Source organism: Girardinichthys multiradiatus, chromosome 8 (assembly GCF_021462225.1).
Source record: "Girardinichthys multiradiatus isolate DD_20200921_A chromosome 8, DD_fGirMul_XY1, whole genome shotgun sequence".
Taxonomy (NCBI): Eukaryota; Metazoa; Chordata; class Actinopteri; order Cyprinodontiformes; family Goodeidae; genus Girardinichthys; species Girardinichthys multiradiatus.
The window spans coordinates 15,432,254-15,449,962 of record NC_061801.1 but is presented as its reverse complement, the minus strand read 5'-3'; the positions used below and the strand labels follow the sequence as shown (position 1 = coordinate 15,449,962).

Genomic DNA, 17,709 nt, shown 5'->3' with positions numbered 1-17,709 from the left:
CCCTCAGGACTGCTGTATAATGCAGCCATTCCAAAAATTAAAGTCTAATCCTCAAAGTTTAGTCTAACACAGATGGTTGTTACCTGAATACTTCATTCATTGACACCTGGAGCTAACTGGAAGAAAACAGTTGTCTCTTACTCTTTGCCCCTTTTGTGACTGCTTTGTTTGGGGTTAGGTTTATTGACAAACAAGTGTGCAATATTCTTACACCTGCTCAGGCGAAAATGTGCCCTTTTCTTTGTGAGTAAGGCTCTGAGATTGAGTGAATATTGGACACAGAATGTGTGCAAAAGCTTTTATAATCATGTGTTACTGCATTTGAGCCCATACTGAATAAGCATTGTAAATAAGCTATGTAAATTACATTGCCAGTGGTCTTAATGTTTTGACTCATTGCTGCATCAGGGTTTGCTGCATAGTCCTTTATTTGGTAAAGGTGTACAATCGCCAAACTTAAACCCTTGCTTTGTAATTCATACTTTTTGGAACTTATTTTGTAGTTTCATAACCTAAACTAAGCTTCACAAGAGCTATTTGTTTCTTGCCCTGTATAAGCAGGCAAGAAACAAACTGACCAAGGAGATCAAGGGATTTAGGAGAAGCTACAGCGAGAAGGCAAAAAGAAACCAAACAGCTAATGACCCAGAAGCAGTGTGGAGGAGCCTGAACGACATCACTAATTACAGGAGCCCGCCACCTCCCCCACACCCTCCCTGCCGGCTGGCTGACGACCTCAACAGCTTCCTCTACAGGTTTAAAAACAGCCATTTACACTTTCAGCTCATTCAGGCACACAACTCTCACACAAATAATCTACCCTTAAATCCACAACCCCTCCCCCTTCTTTCTGACTGCCTGCCTGCACTGAAGATCACCAAGGAAGATGTAAATAGCCTTTTTCAGCATCAGAAGACCAGGAAAGCTCCAGGACCTGAAGCCTGCTTTGACCAATTGCCCCCATCTTTCCTTAGATCTTCAACAAGTCTGGGAGCCGTGTGAGGTTCCCTCCTGCTTTAAGTGTTTTAACATCAACCTGGTTCTCAAAAAACACACCATCATGGTGTTAAATGACTAGAGGCCTGTTTCCCTGACTTCTGTGGTTATAAAATCCCTTGAGTGACTGGTGTTGAAGCATCACAAGGAAATCACAGGCCCCCTGCTGGACCCCGAGCAATTTGCTTACCATGCAAACAGGTTCGGCAAATAATGCAGTCAACTCGGGACTACACTTCATCCTGCACCACCTCGACCATCCAGGGATGTATGCCAGGATCCTGTTTGTGGACTTCAGCTTGGCCCTTCAACACCATCAACCCAGACATCCTCCACCAGAAGCTCACCCAGCTCCCAGTGCCGGACTCTACCTGCCAGTGGTCACCAACCTCCTGATTGACTGCAGCACGTGAAACTGGGGAGCTTCTCCAGCACCAGAACCATCTGCTATTAAGCTATTAAGTCTGACTTGTACCCATCCATCACTGTGCAGTTTGGCTGATCCCCAAAACAGTACAGGTCCAGACTGCAATGAACAATTAGGTCTGCAGAGAGGGTCATCGGGGTTAACCATTCCTGCATACGGTACAGGGTAGGATCAAGAAAAGGGCAACTAATATATGTCTGCTGACGCCATACATCCTGGATCCGAACTGTTTAGACTTTTACCTTCAGGTTGGCACAACAGAGTGCTTTTGCGAAAACCAGCTGCCACAGAGACTATTTCATTCCCAAGGTTGTCTCTGATGAACAAATGAACATCTTACAGCCTGAGTAGTAACTGACTCTGCTGTGAAACACAATAAGCACATTTGCACTTCCACAAACCAACTTTTTTTTTCCTTTTCTCTATATACAAAAAAATGGCTGTAGATACACATACACACTGTTCCTTTTAACCTTTATTTTATTTCCTCTAAAATGTATGCATTCATACCTAATGACCGTGTACTGTGAGCATTTGAAACCAACGTCAAATTCCATGTTTGGGCACACTATCTTAGCCAATAAGCTGATTCTGATTCAGACGACATTATTCTGCTGTTTTACAGGTCCTGGAGCCCTCCTCATAACTATTGGCAGTGTCACATTCTGTGAAATGTGTGTTTTCTTGACTGATGATTTCAATATTTTCGACTTTATGTTAGGGCTTTCCTGCTTCAGCTGGAGGAACTAAACAGAAACGTTGCTGATTAGTTGTCAGTGAAGTGTTGGCAGAGAAAATATGCCTTCCTTGCATTTTGAGAAATTTATCATCTGAAGACATAAACTGTGTAGTGAACAGATGGTAAGACATAAAATATGAAGCTAGTGAGGAATATCATTGCTTTGCAACACCTCTGGTCAATGACACTTTTATTCATTTTAATGAACTACAGTATAAACCTACTATTTCCAAAAGATTTCCCTGTGCTATTAGTGATAGAGTATCTTGCTAAACATATTGGTCCATTAATAAGTTTGATTTCTAAGTACCTCAAATGTTGCTAGAGTCTTTATCTCACCAGATCTTTGTACCACTCCATGCACTTTGGAAATAGGTGAAGTAATGCCAGAAACCTTTGGATGTCTGCAAATGTAATCAGACACCTTGAATCAATACTTTATACAACGTAATTTCGCTGTAACTACACAGAAGAGAGGTTCTACAAAGTATTCTGGGATATGTGTCCAGCAACTCTTCTTCAAAGTAGCCCTGTGAGACTGGATGTAGGGTGTGGATGAGCATCAGTGCTCAAGTTTTTCCCGATATTCTCCTGTGGATTAAGATCAGTACTTTGACTTGGGCATTCTTTTACAGGAGTATGTTGTAATTTAGGTATTGCAGCCCTGCCTGCTAAGGGGCTGTTGTTCTGCTTGAAGGGAAACCTACCTCTAGGTCTTAGGTCTTTTTTAGCCTCTAACGGGTTTTTTTTTCACAATTCTTCTGCTGAAAAGCATGTTGCTGAAAAATCCATGTTTCAGAGTTATCTGACAAGTATTTATTGTATTACAATGTAATAATTCACATTACAATTTACTATATTCCACAGTTCTACTGTGACGACCCCCTTTTTTAAGTTTGACGTTTGAAATGTCAGCATTCTAGGTGTAGATATCATTTCCACTGGGGGTCTAGTGGTTTCTTGATCTCATGACATCCATTGGATTCACCAATTGAATTCTAGGAAAAAACATACTTGCTCAAAAGCATTATTTAATGTCTGATTTGTCAGCCTTTCATTAAAGTTCCATCTGCTTAGGACGTTTTGCCATTACAAATTGCTTTGCTGGTAAACTCATAAAATAAGCACCAGAAATGCAGGGCATTGCAAAATGTATTCATTAAAATGGCAGCAGTTGTTATGGAAGGGTTGCTTGATCAGGTTGTTGAATAGGAAACTAATTTTTCTAAACCTAGGTGATGGAGGAGTGGCTGAAGATCGTGTCCCTATTTTAACCACAGACAAGAGCTGCCTTTTTAAATGAAATTCAGTGTGTGAAGAGGAGCAATCTTTATCCAATAGTCTGGCAATGTTCCTATAAAGTTTTAAGTATTCTTTTTAAATCAAATTTTCCATTATTCTCATTTTAAATTAATATATCAATTAAATGTAATTTAGATTGATTTTATGATGTGCTGGGAAATTATGTTAGAGCTGGGGCAGGTAAACACTTTTTAGCTCTTATGCTCCACTAATCTGGAATAAACTCCCAGAAAACTGTAAAAGCGCCAAAACCCTAAATTGCTTTAAATCAAGATTAAAAGCTTATTTTTTTAGGGTAAACTTTGACTGTGCCATCTAAACATTATTAGTTACATTTTCAGTCAAATTTTCCTTTCATTTTCTTATCCATCATTCTATTCTCTTTATTTTATAATTATGTTTTTTATTTTTCTTATTATCTTTGTTGTTTGTTGTATCATTGTAATGTTTTTCCTTGTGTACAGCGCCTTGGGTGCCTTGTTGCTGAAAAGCGCTATATAAATAAACTTGACTTGACTTGACTCATAGGCACACAAGAGGAACTCTGATGTGGAGGGCCACACCATTAGTTAAACTCGGTTATTCTAAAACTACATTGACTTCAAGGCCACAAAGTGATAGTTTTCATTTATGTTGTTTAAACACAGCAGCTGGAAGTGGGGACCTGTTGTCTGCAGACATTGCAAAGGTGTCAAACACAGAACATGTTAAACAAGAAAAGCACTCATAGAGCGCAGACCTCTGCCAAGGCAATAGGGTCAATGTCAGCTTATTACTTTACTGATGAGCTACTGTATATTCTGGATGACTTCTGGTCAATGTATGCCAACTGCTGACAGGGTGACAAATTAAATGGGAATTCTGAGTTGTCACACCATTGTCTGGCAATGATAAAGAGTCTTTCAAAATAAAGTCCCTGATTCAGATGGCGCTCCAAATCACCATCAAAATCGAATCTAATCATCTGTATGTTGTCCTAATACCCACCTTGTCTGAAAATGTAATCTAAATCTGTTGGTAACTTTTTAAGATATTTTGCAAACAAACAAACAGACAGACAGACAGACAGACAGACAGACAGACAGACAGACAGACAGACAGACAGACAGACAGACAGACAGACAGACAGACAGACAGACAGACAGACAGACAGACAGACAGACAGACAGACAGACAGACAGACAGACAGACAGACAGACAGACAGACAGACAGACAGACAGACAGACAGACAGCTACAAAAACATTACCTTGGTGGAGATAAAAAGACGACTGATCAACCACTGTGCAGCGTAAGTAAGATTGCACCTCCAAAAATGTGGCATGAACTGTAAATACAAGCTCCAATGTGCAAGTTCCTGGATAATTAATTAATACTTGAAAATTTGGTTGCAATAAAATTGCTGTCTACACTTACTTTAACCTTAAAACTGCTCCTCAGGAAAAGAAAAGCCTCTAAATGACTAAATCCTAAAACAAGTTAGGGAGTAAAACATTTTATACTGAGACAAAATAAAATGGACATGTTGAATGTACATAAAAGAGCAAACATAAGAGGCTCATCTTTAGGAGCTTACATTTGCATGGATGAAAAGTTCTGGGAAACTCTCTTGCACACAGAGAGCAGGACAAGGAACCCGGGAAGGGTAACAGCCAGTGTAATGATAGGAACAGAGGTGATAATGGAAAAATCCAGCAATGAGTAATGATGACTAGTGAGCTTCTATACTGAGGGAAATGTGGAGAATGACATAGAATAGAGGCGTGTTTATCCACTGGATAATGTGGAGCAGCTGAGACAGAAGGAAAGAGAGACTAAATAACATGAATGGAGCTTAACTAAGATACAAACCAAGAGGAAAAGTCTAATGTAGGCCTAAGAGAAATAAATCCAAAAGTACTGAGAACAAAACAAAAGAAATAAACTACTATCGCAGAACAATGAGTACAGGACAATTAACTGAATAAAGCAAGGCCTTTTAATAACCTAATAAACAACAAGTAAATGATTAAAACACAAATGCAAAAGAAAACCACAAAAACACTGGTTGGTATTATATCGGTAAAAAGAGAGGAACTGAAAAGGAGGAGCAAAAGCCATGAACTGTAAAATACAATAGAGAGTTCATAGCAAAAGGTAAAAATGATAATATACTACATCATGAAGATAAAATGTCAGCCCAGTTTTTCAGAGACATAAAGCAACAATGAAACATGCACTGATCAGTACAAAAAAATCAGTGTCATTTTCTACCGCTTCTTCCATAGTGGATTGCAGGGAAACTGGTGGCTATCTCCAGCAGTCTATGGGCGGGAGGCGGGGCACACCCTGGGCGGGTTGCCAGTTCATTGCAGGGCAGTACAGAAATGTGTCAGGATGTGACATTTTGGACTTTGTGTTTTGTTTTGTTTACTGATTATCATATTTCTCCAGCCCCTCTGGTTAGGTTGTGTTTACTTATTGTTTACATTTTGTTTGTTTACATCCTAGTCCTTGTGTTCTCTGCTTCCCTTCCTGTCTGTTCAGTCTGTGTGTTGTTAGGTTTCATTACTCTGTAATCTGGTTTGCTTTATGGGTTCCTTGTTTGTTCTTAGATTTGGTGTTTCTTATGTTCCCTTCAGTTTCTCAGTTTCCTTCAGTTCATGTTTATCCCTGATTCTTATGCTTTATTTTTATCTTTGTTTATAGTTTTGTTTTAGATCTGCTCAGTGTCTTGTTAATTACTTGTATTAGGTTAACCTGTTCCCTCTGCCTTCCTGCCTCCTTGCTTCACCTGTCCTTAGTTCCTTTGATTACCTGCCTTTGTTTTCTCTCTGCATATTAGTTGGTTTGTTTCATTATGTTTTTGTGGGTTCCTCGCGTTACAACTCGACCCTTTATCCTCGTCCCTGCCTAGAGTCTCCATGTTCCTGCAGTGTCTGTAATCTCTTGTCTGCGCTTCGGTCCACTCCAAAACCCCACCGTGACAAAATGTAATTATTCAAGTTATTTGTGCAGCATTATTTACTCAGACTGTGCACATTTAAATATATTGTTCAACTGATATTCTTTTGTTTTCAATTCAGAGTTAGATTTTTTAGGTTGGATTTGAAACGTAAGTAAAAATAAATAAATAAAATATTTTGGTGTAGCAAATTTTGCACCAGGATTCACCAAGATCTGAATTACATTCGGGCAAAACTACAGTCTAACAGACAAGCTAATCAAAGACTGGATGGATGGATGGTAAAAGGAATATAGTCTGCAGAAACTAATATTTGACTACATTGAGTAATGAAATTAAGTAGCAATCTTCATCACATATACAGTATGTAAAATATATATGCTTAAATGGTTCGGTGTACATTCTAAACACAGTATCAACTTCTCACCTGTTTCTGGATGACAGGTTCCATGCTGGTGGCAGTTGCACGGCACACATGTTGAGAAAAGCCCTCTACTGGGGTCCTCCCTAGTGAATCCTGGGGCGCACCGCTCACAAAACTCGCCTGCAAAGCCTTGAGGACATGAGCAAGTTTCCACCCACGGAGCGGGAGCAGTGGCTGGACTGGAGGAGATCGAAGCGGAGGTCAGGGTTACCCCCGCAAGCTGTGATGTGTCTGGAGAGGGAGGAGGAGGAAGGTGGGATGAGATTACTCATAAAAAAAAAGATGCTCATTGCATTGGTAACTGGTAAATTAATCATTGTTTTTTTTTCAGAGGACCATGAAAGTTTCTGAGGTACATGCCTTTATGTGGGACTCTGTTTGAAACACTGCTAAACTTTTTCACATTTTGTCACGTTTCAACATTTATTAAGATGTTATGTGACTATGTGAATAATTCAAAATTGCTCAAAATTGTGAACTGAAAGAAAAATTGTACACGGTTTTCAAAATACGTTACAAATAATTAAACTAATAGTTAGGTTTTTATTCTGATACCCCCCCAAAAGAAAACAATCCATGCAATTTCCTTCAGTGACCAGATTAGTAATTTGTAAATCATGTCTCAGTTTTCTTCCACTTTATGTTGTGCACTGCTTTATGTTTTTGTTAGTGTTTCTTAGAGCGGTCCTTCCATTTCTTTCGACAGTTTTTTGTCTGTGTTTACAGATTACAGTCTCTTGTTCACACATATAAATATACAGGAAAAAACAGATTAATCCTCCCACATGCAACTGGATGCCACACCTAAATTCTCACTTCAACACAAGCACACATGCCTGCATGAGCCCACACACATACAGTCATTTAGAGGATCTTTGATACTGCAAATGAAAAAAAAGGCACTCCAGCAGAGCAGGACATGAAAAATAGGAGACAGGAGTCCCTGTGGAGGTATGTCAAATATACAGGTCCTATGGGGGCTTCAAGATCCCTCACTCCTCTCATGAATAGTGATGGGGCAAGCCATCCTGAAAAGAAACTAGCACACCTTTTAGTCTCTAAACAGCAGCCACAAAAATTGTTTTGGTCCTCTTGTGTCTGTTGCCACGTTTCCTTTCACCAAGGCCATGATTAAACAGATAACTAGATGGATACATAGACAGATATCAAGCGTGAATGACACGCCACATAATGATCAGTGAGAGGTGAGACATGTTCGAGAACTGGAGTAGGAGGACGAACCCTGGCTTCTAACAAGCCACAGTCCCACAGTTCCTTCGACAGTGATGAAATCTACTTCATTTGCACCTCAGAGGGATAATAAGTACGCAAGCCTGTCCTCTTCCTTCTTCCTCGATGTGCCTTAGCCTTCACCTTCTACTCTCCACTTGCTCCCCATGTCTCTTAGCTTATTCAGCACAGGGGATATCTGCAATTAAAACAGTTTTCAGGCACAAAAGTCTATATTTATGTTAATTGAAAGCTTTTCACTTGTAGTCATAGTCATGCTGTGCAAGTTGTTTCCATTAATCCTTTATTTCAAAGAAGCCTTGTCAAAGCTTTCAAGATTTTTACTTAGCATTAAAGGCTCACCGAAACCTGGCAGACTGTTAAGGTAACTGCAAGTTATGCTATTAAACCATTGATTTCCCATAAACATTCAAAATGGCTATACACTGTTAGACGCTGAATTTTAGTGGTGGAGAAAACAAGAGGCTCTTCACCATGAGATTTCTGTTTTTGGGGAAGCCGTTGTTTGCAGAGAGAAATTTTAAAAAGATATTAAGTCTTTCCTTACAGCCCGTGGCAATAAGGCAGAAGGGATATCTGAAACTGTTTAAGAATGGGTAACGCAAATCAATATGTAAGTTTCTCCCCCCTCTTTAGTGCAAGAGGGATGGCACTACGACTTGGGAGGCATGCTCATTTGGGTGGGCACAGCAAACGGCTTGATGGAATATGCATGATTGTGCCTCTGTTTGTGCGCAAACTTCTGGGGCACTGTTTGTACATGTGTAGCAAGTACACAAGAGTGGGTGTTGCAACACCAGCTTGGAACAACTAATTAAAATGGTGCAAGTAAGTGTGAGCGAGCTGGCAATTTGGGCCAGCTGTTCTTTTTCTTCTTGTTGCTCTAATCCATCGTAGTGTCTCAGATCCAGCTTGTTCATTACAACACAGACTGGAAGAAAGAAATGGCATGTTGGAAAAATAGGGATGGATGCTAAGGTAGATTTTTAAAAGCTACGCTGCTCTCCGAGTACAGTGAAAATGTCATGGAAACTATGTTTGGAGTTACTGTTTTGTTATTTGTGGAACTTTGTAGGGATGATTGGTGCCTGAAATCACCCAATTTGATCATGTCTGACCAATGATTGAAGTCTTTCTATGCAGAAGTGTCACAATTTAGTCAGCTTTTCACCGTATTTAGCAAGTATTCAGACTCCTCCAACTACTCTTTTCCAAAAAGCTACTACAGAAAAATCTAGCATGCTTTTCTGGCATTTGAATGTGTCGTTCTCACTCTTTTCAGTGGGTAGCAGGGTGCTGTCGGCCCCTCCCCTCATCCCGAACCACTAACAGGAAACGCAGTGCTCATGTAGCAAACTCTAGCAGAGTCGGAGATGTCAACCACTCCCTGTCAGACTACAAATTCATAGTGAATTTGCAAAGCCTTCACTGGCAGATCCTGCCATGGATTACATGTTCATGTTTTCTTATGACATGTAGTCTTCAAAGACTGCCATAATATTTAAAAACCAAACCATACTTAAGAAAACTAAGAAACTAACAAGCCTGAGCCCAGATGACAGAGAAGGGTTGGAATTGTGGTAATAAAAAAGATGAGAATCAAATAGACAATTGTAGTTGTAAACATATTTATGGTGTATCTTTACTCACTTTTGTCTTCCTCATGAAATTATTAAACGCAATTAAATCTCTCATACAGACTGTTTACAATTGCAGTCATGCAAATCGGTTGAAGACATAATTCTGGTAACTTTTACGACATCTAGCAGCAGGAACTTTCACATGTTTTAGAACACCCTGGTTTGTCCTGATTTGTATTGAAATTCAACTAGTTAAAGTCCAAAGCATAACTTTAAAAGACACAAAGGTAACTCCCAGATATAAAAAGGGTTTCCTAGAACTGAAAAATAATGTATGTTTCAGCCTTACGCAACAATGCCAACAATTTTACAGGAAGCAGAAAAAGTTAAAAGTTAAAAGAGTTAAGAACAGTTTAAACTGTAAAGAGACGGCTTCCAGCTGCAGCAAGAAACCGATTGCTAAGATGTCAGCCTAAGAAAGAGATGCTTGACTGGGCCACAAAATATTATTAGTGGACTACTGAAGACTGAAGAAGGTGTGATGGACTCATGAATCTAAATTACAAATCTTCGGTTCATCAAGCAGGATTTCTGTACACTGTAGAGAAGGCTAAAGGACGACTCCTCAGTACATTGCAGCAAACATGGAGAAGGAAGCGTAATGGTTTGGGGCTGTTTTGCTAGATCCAAGGTCAGTCACTTGAACAGAGTCTAAGGGACTCTAAACGAAACTGGCTGCTGCAGCATCCTGTACCTTCTGTTTTTTGAAAACAAACATAAGTGTAAGCTATGACAGAGTTACCAAAGAAAAAATAACAAAATGGTAAGCTTGAAATCAGGGAGTGTCCATCAAAATCACTTAAACCCTATAAAGCTGGATAGCAGAGCGAAAGAAGCAACCTACTAGTGCTTCACATTTATAGGAACCTCTGCAACAGAGTTGAGAAGAACTTTCTGAAGAATATTTGATATTCATTATAAAAAGATGTATTATATTTTTATACAAAATTTTACTTTTACTATTGTTTATTTCTGCTATGCTTTTAATGCAGAGATACATTTAACTGCATGAATTTCCATAAATACCCTAAAAGAATGGGGGTCTTCTAAAACTTGTGACACAAAGTGTGTCTCTGGGGATTTTGTATTGGTCTTATTAGTTATATATGCAGAATAAATGTTTACTCAGTTTAGTGTATCACAATAGTAGTCTAACACAGTGTGTCTTCTGACACTAACAAACATAAATGCTCACTTACAGTTCTGTCCCCCCGCATTGCTGATTTTCAGAGCTGTCAGGTTGTAAAGGAGACGTTGGAACTCAAAGGCAGACAGATGAGGCTTGAATCTTGTCTCATATTCATGCAGCCTGTAAAATGAGCAGACGGGTAACATCAGTTAGAGTGTATTTGTTCAACATATGCACAAACTGTGATTAAACACCTGAATGGTTGTATTGTAGCAGCACAATTGCTGCACACAACAGAGGTAATTTGTGTCACAGATTTCATTCATCACCCCCCACAACAACACAGATAGGAAATTCCCAGCTATCTATATTATTTGTTTTGTTTCAGTTATGTGCTATATAAAGCACAACCAGTGGATATACAGGGAGCACCAAAAAATGTGCTGAGTTTAATATATATTCTGGGTCTTGATCCTGACATTTGCCATCTGCTGAAAGATGTTCTGCAAAGCCTGGCAACACAGCTGACATCTGCCTGTTTTACTCCCTGAGTCTTGCATCCTTTCCATATCGATGACAGGTGCTGTGTCAGCTCCACAGAGCTGATCTTGAATTGTAAAAAAAGTAACCTCTCTCATTTATTCTTTATAAAGATTTATAAGAAAGTGAGGCTGCCTATTTTAAGCTATTCATTATATACTGTATCATTGCTCAATGTAAGGATACCATGAAAAACATCAGTAATAACCATAACCGATCACAGTGAGTCAATTGTTTATCAGCAAATGGATCAGAGATCTTTTTACTTACTTAGTTTTTTATATTACTTTAAACCTTCTTCAGTGAATAGATATGGTTTAAACTGAGATACAGGTACAGACAAATGTCTTGTTTTACTTCCACAAAAAAACAAACAAAAAATCTTTATCTTTAAAATAACTTTAAACTGACAAAGGTTTTAAAACTCAACAGTACGTTTTACGAAAGGATGCCTTGGTTGTAGGGTTGGGCAAATATTGCATTATTTATAATTATTGTAAAAATGAATCAGTGATAAGTTTTGTGATTTATCATCACTGAATTGATCATGTTCACAAACCCTCAAAACTTACATTATGGTTGGGATTGTTGCCTTTGCAGTTTGAAATTCTTCCACTGTTACTTCGATGAGAGCATTGATAAATAGGAATGCATTTAAAAAAAATAAAAATAAATGCAATTATTGTGTGCTGTGTAGTGGTATAACTGTACATCTTGTATCTGATGTACTAAAGTACCCCTGTGATAGTAAGTTTTATTTTTAGAGCATATTTTGTGTGTGAACTGCACTGATAGACGTATTGTCAAAATAGCTGTGATGAACGTTTATTCACAGTGCTGTGAATTTGCTTCCTTACATATTTCTTATTTTGGCTTTTTTGTCACACTTATATTAAAATGTGTTAAAACACATTTTAATATCAGACAAATACAATTTAAATACGTATCCACCCCTTGACACAGCAACTGCCATCAAGCTTTGGTGATAACTGGCAAAAACATTTTTACCCTCCTTGTGAGGATTTCTGACCAACCCTTAGCTGCAAAAATGTTTTAATTCAGCTAAATTTTCAAGGATTAATGGCTGATTTAATGGTATGCCAGATCATTTCAATCAGATTTAAGTCAGGACTTTGAATAGGCCACTTTAAAGTGTCCATGTGTTTTTCTTTTTTTATAGACATGGACGTGAACTTTTAATTTTCCTTCTGCATAACCCAAGTTGACTTGAGCTTAAGGTCATACACTCATGTGTAAACATTATCTGTAGGACTTTTTGATAGGCAGCATAATTCATGGTTCCATCAACTACAGCAAATCATCCTGAAGCAACGAAGCAGCCCCAGACCTTCATACAACCTTGTTTGACTGTCATTATGTTTTCATTTCTGGAAGAATGTGTTTCTATTACGACAGGCATTACAGGACGCAAACCTTTTAGAAGGTTTCATCTGTGTCTCTTCAGTCCACAGAATATTTTCCTTAAAGTCTTGATGTTCCTCAAGATATTTTTATTAAATGCAAGATGAGCCTTTGTGTTCTTTATGGTTAGCGGTGGTTTTGCAAATTCCCCACGGGGGCCATTTTTGTCTTGTCTCTCTCTCAAAGTTGCATCATGGACACTTAACTGAGGCATGTAAGGTTTGCAGTAATTTAGATGTCGTGTTCATTGGTGTCCTCCTGAATGAGTCTTTGATGTGCTCTTGGAGTAGTTCTGGTATTTTGGCCATTATGTGTAATCTGAAGACATTGGATTAAAGCTGCAAGTCTTTACTTTATTTACATGCTTTTTGCTCCATTTTGAAATTTATTATAATTGCAGCAAATGCTATTAGCAACCTTTGGACACAGCACTACTATAATGAGGCTTTTGTTGCAACAAGCAAACCACAATAAAAAGAATCAAATTACTAAGCAAGAACCTTTTTAAATACAGACTAGGAAAGAGTAAAAACCTAACTCTGTTATCTATCATCAAGTCAGGACTTTCATTTGTGAGTATTCAATGGTTGCCATTTTATTCTATCAATTGTTCTCAGCATGACACTAATCCATTTTCATAATGCTTTATTTTGTGCATGGCCTGGGTCTTATCATTTGCAATTACAGCACATGTGTATGCATAGGTATGTGTGCGTGTGTGTATGTGTCTTTGGCAGAACACACTCTCTCGATGTGGTGGTTCCTCGTTCCTCGGCCTGACGTGTAGGGACAGTAATAAAGACAGGCAATTACAAACTGGGCCTCAAAGCCACGGTAATGGAGCTGGTCAGGCAGCGATAAGCGGAGTGTGCATGAAAGTGAACAAACTCCCGATCATGCTTTCCCCTATGGAGTGTCACTGTCCCTTTTAATCAGTGGCGAGCACAACGCAGAGAGCCAAACTGTTCTGCAGAGGATCAGAGGCAGACCAATAAAAAATAGAAACAGACACACACACCCTCTCAGGAGCATCCAAATGACAGATGCATTTGAAAAACCATACGATCCTGAAAGTAACCATGCCCTTGTTGAGTAAAAAATACCTTTATATTTACATAATTCTACCACTGGTGGAAACGCATGCATAACTGCATGAAACGGCATTCAAATGATTTTAATCAAATTTTAAAATGAAAAAGCTGACACATGAGGCTAAAAAGATCAAAATTCTTCAGTCAGTATTTACTATATCTAACTCTATCTAGGAAAGTAGATTCAGTGATGGGTGTTTTTATATTTACAGAGCTACTTGTGAACAGCCAGTGGTAATTCATAGTTATACACCAAGTATTTGCCGCAACATATTGCATAAATTATGACCAGCAGGATACACCTGAATACATGGTTAAATCTGAAGTAATGGACTGCATGATTCCTCTGCCTTTGGCTAAAAACCTGCTGTAATTAATATAATTTGTCTTCATAAAGCTGACTTCTTTCATTTTTTTCTTTGTATTCTATCCACTTACCCAAACATGAACTGCTGCTGCAACTTTACAAGGCTAGCACCTGTACAAATAATACAGAATCCTTTTAGATGAAATAAATGTACTGTGTGTTACTATCACAGTTTAATATAAAGTACCCTCAAAAACAGCTTTTCATATACTACTGCAAGTTGCAGTAGTAGTCTTGGGATTTAGCAACATAGTCCGGACACAATACTGACGTTTTGGACCAAAAGAACTATCTGTGATTTACCTGAAGACCAGTAGAAATTATTTAAAATTAATCAAATAGCCTATTAGGTAATGTTATGAATGACAACAAAGCCTCACTGTTTAATATTTGATCATGTTTTTCAGGCCTGAGCAAGTAACGCTGACAGATTAAATAAATTCATAATGTAATTCAGCAGCTGATGAACATGAATTTGTAATTTTTGTAGGAAATTCTAAACACAGAGGAAGTTTTTTAAAGAAAAGTGTCCTAAAGAAAACTGCAAATAGCAGCACATAGAGTGTGAAGAGGAGTGTGACCAGGTCAAAGAGAAGGAAGCATTACATTGTGTGTTGTAATTTCAAGCATTGGATGTCAGGTTGCGCCCTGCAACACTGAGTGGTTCCTGTGTTGAGCTCCAACAGGGCCTCATAACATAGGAAAAGAAGGGATCATGTCTAGGAAATATGAGGACCTTCGTGATTATTTGCAAAAATGCTGTTTTCCTCCACTCACAAGTCATCACCATGTGGTTTAAAGCCAACCCAGGAATGAATGAACTACTTGTCTTTCCTCAATCCCATAAAGTTGTTTTCTGCATAAATGTAAAAATCTATGATCATCAGGAACATGACCAGATTTCCCTCTTTGACGCTGTGGGTTCTGGTGATTGGGACCTCACAGCTGGAGCCTGTCTGTTGGATCAGACTCTTTAAGCAATTATATCCCACGTGTCTTGCTTTAAATGACATCAGATGTGGAGTTGATGAAAACATCCTAAAGAGTGAAGATTAGAGAATTTCAGTTTGTTTGCTTCATTTTACTTTTCTTCTGTGCTTTTCTATTCACCATTTATTATGTCTACCTTTGAACAATACTGTACATCTCATAGAAATGTTGCTCTCTCTCAGCAGTTCTATCATTTCCTGATTTTACAGTTGCAGAATAAATGATTTGTTTGTCCGAGAATATAAACAATATATGCTGACGTCCAACTCCCAAAGCATAAATGTGGATTAAATAAAAAACTGAAGTAAACAAATGGTGGGTAGTGTGTTTTGTAAGCAAGTAGTTGTAAAATCAAAACATAAAACTGATCAAATGTAGTTTCTGTAATGCCAACAATTGCAAGTACCTTGAACGGTGGTGCACGTTGATGCACTGAATGTATCTTGTGAACTTAAAACTCTACAACTATACTATTCTTTGACAGATTGATTTCGTTTTGAATCTGATTCCCTGTGTTTTTAAAGGAAGTATAGTAAATAATTAATAAGATGTGTTTTTGAATAATAAAATAAACTATTTGCCCAATTGTGGGATTTAGGTGTGCTTCTGTGATAAAAGTAAAAAAACTATCTTGAATATATGTAAGCCTCTTTTTAGCAATTACTAAAACACTTAAAACTGACAAAGTCATTGATATTTTTTGTAAATAAATATTATGACATGAAATGATTAACTATGTAATTACTTATTTATTAATTTTTATTTTGGAGCACGTAATGACACATTGAAGCTATATTGCATAGATTGATTTTTTTCCATAGTGGATCATGTCACATTTTTGTAAAGTGTTTTTGTTTTAGATTTGATTCACTGCACATCATAAAGTCAGCAGGAATTTGAGTAAAACCAGTATAAAAGTGATTTTCTGTGATAAGACTTTACTGATTAATTTATCATGAGATTGTGTGTTGACTGCACTGAACATTTTAATATTGATGTATTATTATCATAAGACAGATAAGGCAAGGCATAAGTAAAATAAAAACAAAACAAAACTATACTCCAATTTTGATTACTGATGAACATATATACATAATGTTGATTTTTAGAATTTGACTGAAATACATTTTGTGTATATGATCAGTCTAGTAGTATAATGAATAATTTTGTAGTTTCTGTGAATTTAGACTGTAATTAAATTATTGAATATTTGGAAAAGCAGTTTCCTGGGAGCACGCTGGCAAATATAACAGCACAGAGCTGATTAGTATTGACTTAATAAAGCAGTTTGTACAGAGTAGGTTTATTTTTCAGCTCCTTTAGGCATTAATGTATATTTACATGCTGCAAATGTACTCTCAGCTACCAGCAAGGCAACAAAACTCCCCACCCACTCAATTCAAGTGAAGAGAAAAAACAGAACATGAGAGAGAGGAGTGGATATTACGTTTAAAAAAGCATTCACCACCTCCTCTCATTAATTCCCTTCCCATGAATCCCTCAGCTTCCATATATTCCTCGGCCATCTGATTTCAGAATGATCTCTGCATCATGTGGGAACACAAAGCCACTTAACAGGTTATCCTATTTACTATCCATGAATGCAGCTAGGAGTTAGGAGTTAGGAGAGAGATAGTGAGTGTGTGCTTGCACTTATGTTTATTTATGCCTCCACATGCTTTTTATCAAAACACTCAGAGACACATATTTCCATTTTCAAAACATGATTAATTTTAAGGCCCGTGTTCCATCTGATTGCTGGGAATCAAAAATTCAAAAAAACAAGAAATAAACCTTTGCAAGTTGGGAAAAATAGGGAAAGGGGGAATTGAGAAAATATTAAACAAAAATCATCATTGTGATAAAAGAAATACTGTATATGAAGATGGGAAGCAACTCTCTTCGAGAAAAATGTAGTGACACGTTCTGTCTTGAAGCTCCAGTGAATTTAAGAGGGACCAGGGCTCTTGGAGTAAAGGGAAGAGTCATTACTGGTGCAAAGACACAATGTTGGGCAACGAAATATTGGTCGTGACAGAAAGCGTAACTTGGATCCTCTTGAGACGCTGGATTCTCTGAGGGCGAAAGAAACTTTACTCATTTTTTTAGGTTTGAAGTCTTTTACTGAACATTTTTCCCACTGCTTTTTAGTACTGTATAATTACATGCACAAACCAAACTGCAGATGAACCAAGGGGTCTTCTGTTGATTTGCAATGCCACATACTGTAATTACAAGTTTATCGCCTTAAAGAGCATTGTGTTAAAAGATCATCAAGGTGTCATGAGCAAAATTGATAAATCCAACCCTTTTGGTAGTAGAATATTGCCAAAAATAAAAATGTAGGAAAATGAGAGTAACATAGCTAACATAATAACTGTATATTATATATAATATATAGTATACATAATGTAATATATAATCTACATAATTAACTGTATATTAACT

At 37.8% G+C, this 17,709-nt stretch overlaps 1 protein-coding gene across 1 annotated transcript in view; it reads right to left on the bottom strand.

Annotated features, from left to right (window-relative positions):
* Window positions 1–17,709, bottom strand: part of lamc3 (laminin, gamma 3) — a 224,770-nt gene that overhangs the window by 61,238 nt on the left and 145,823 nt on the right. Inside the window, exons 11-12 of the mRNA XM_047372964.1 lie at window positions 10,922–11,031; window positions 6,835–7,062 (exon numbers count right to left, since the gene is read on the bottom strand). Of these exons, the coding sequence (XP_047228920.1) occupies window positions 6,835–7,062; window positions 10,922–11,031 (338 nt within the window). The remainder of the gene's footprint in view (window positions 1–6,834; window positions 7,063–10,921; window positions 11,032–17,709) is intronic.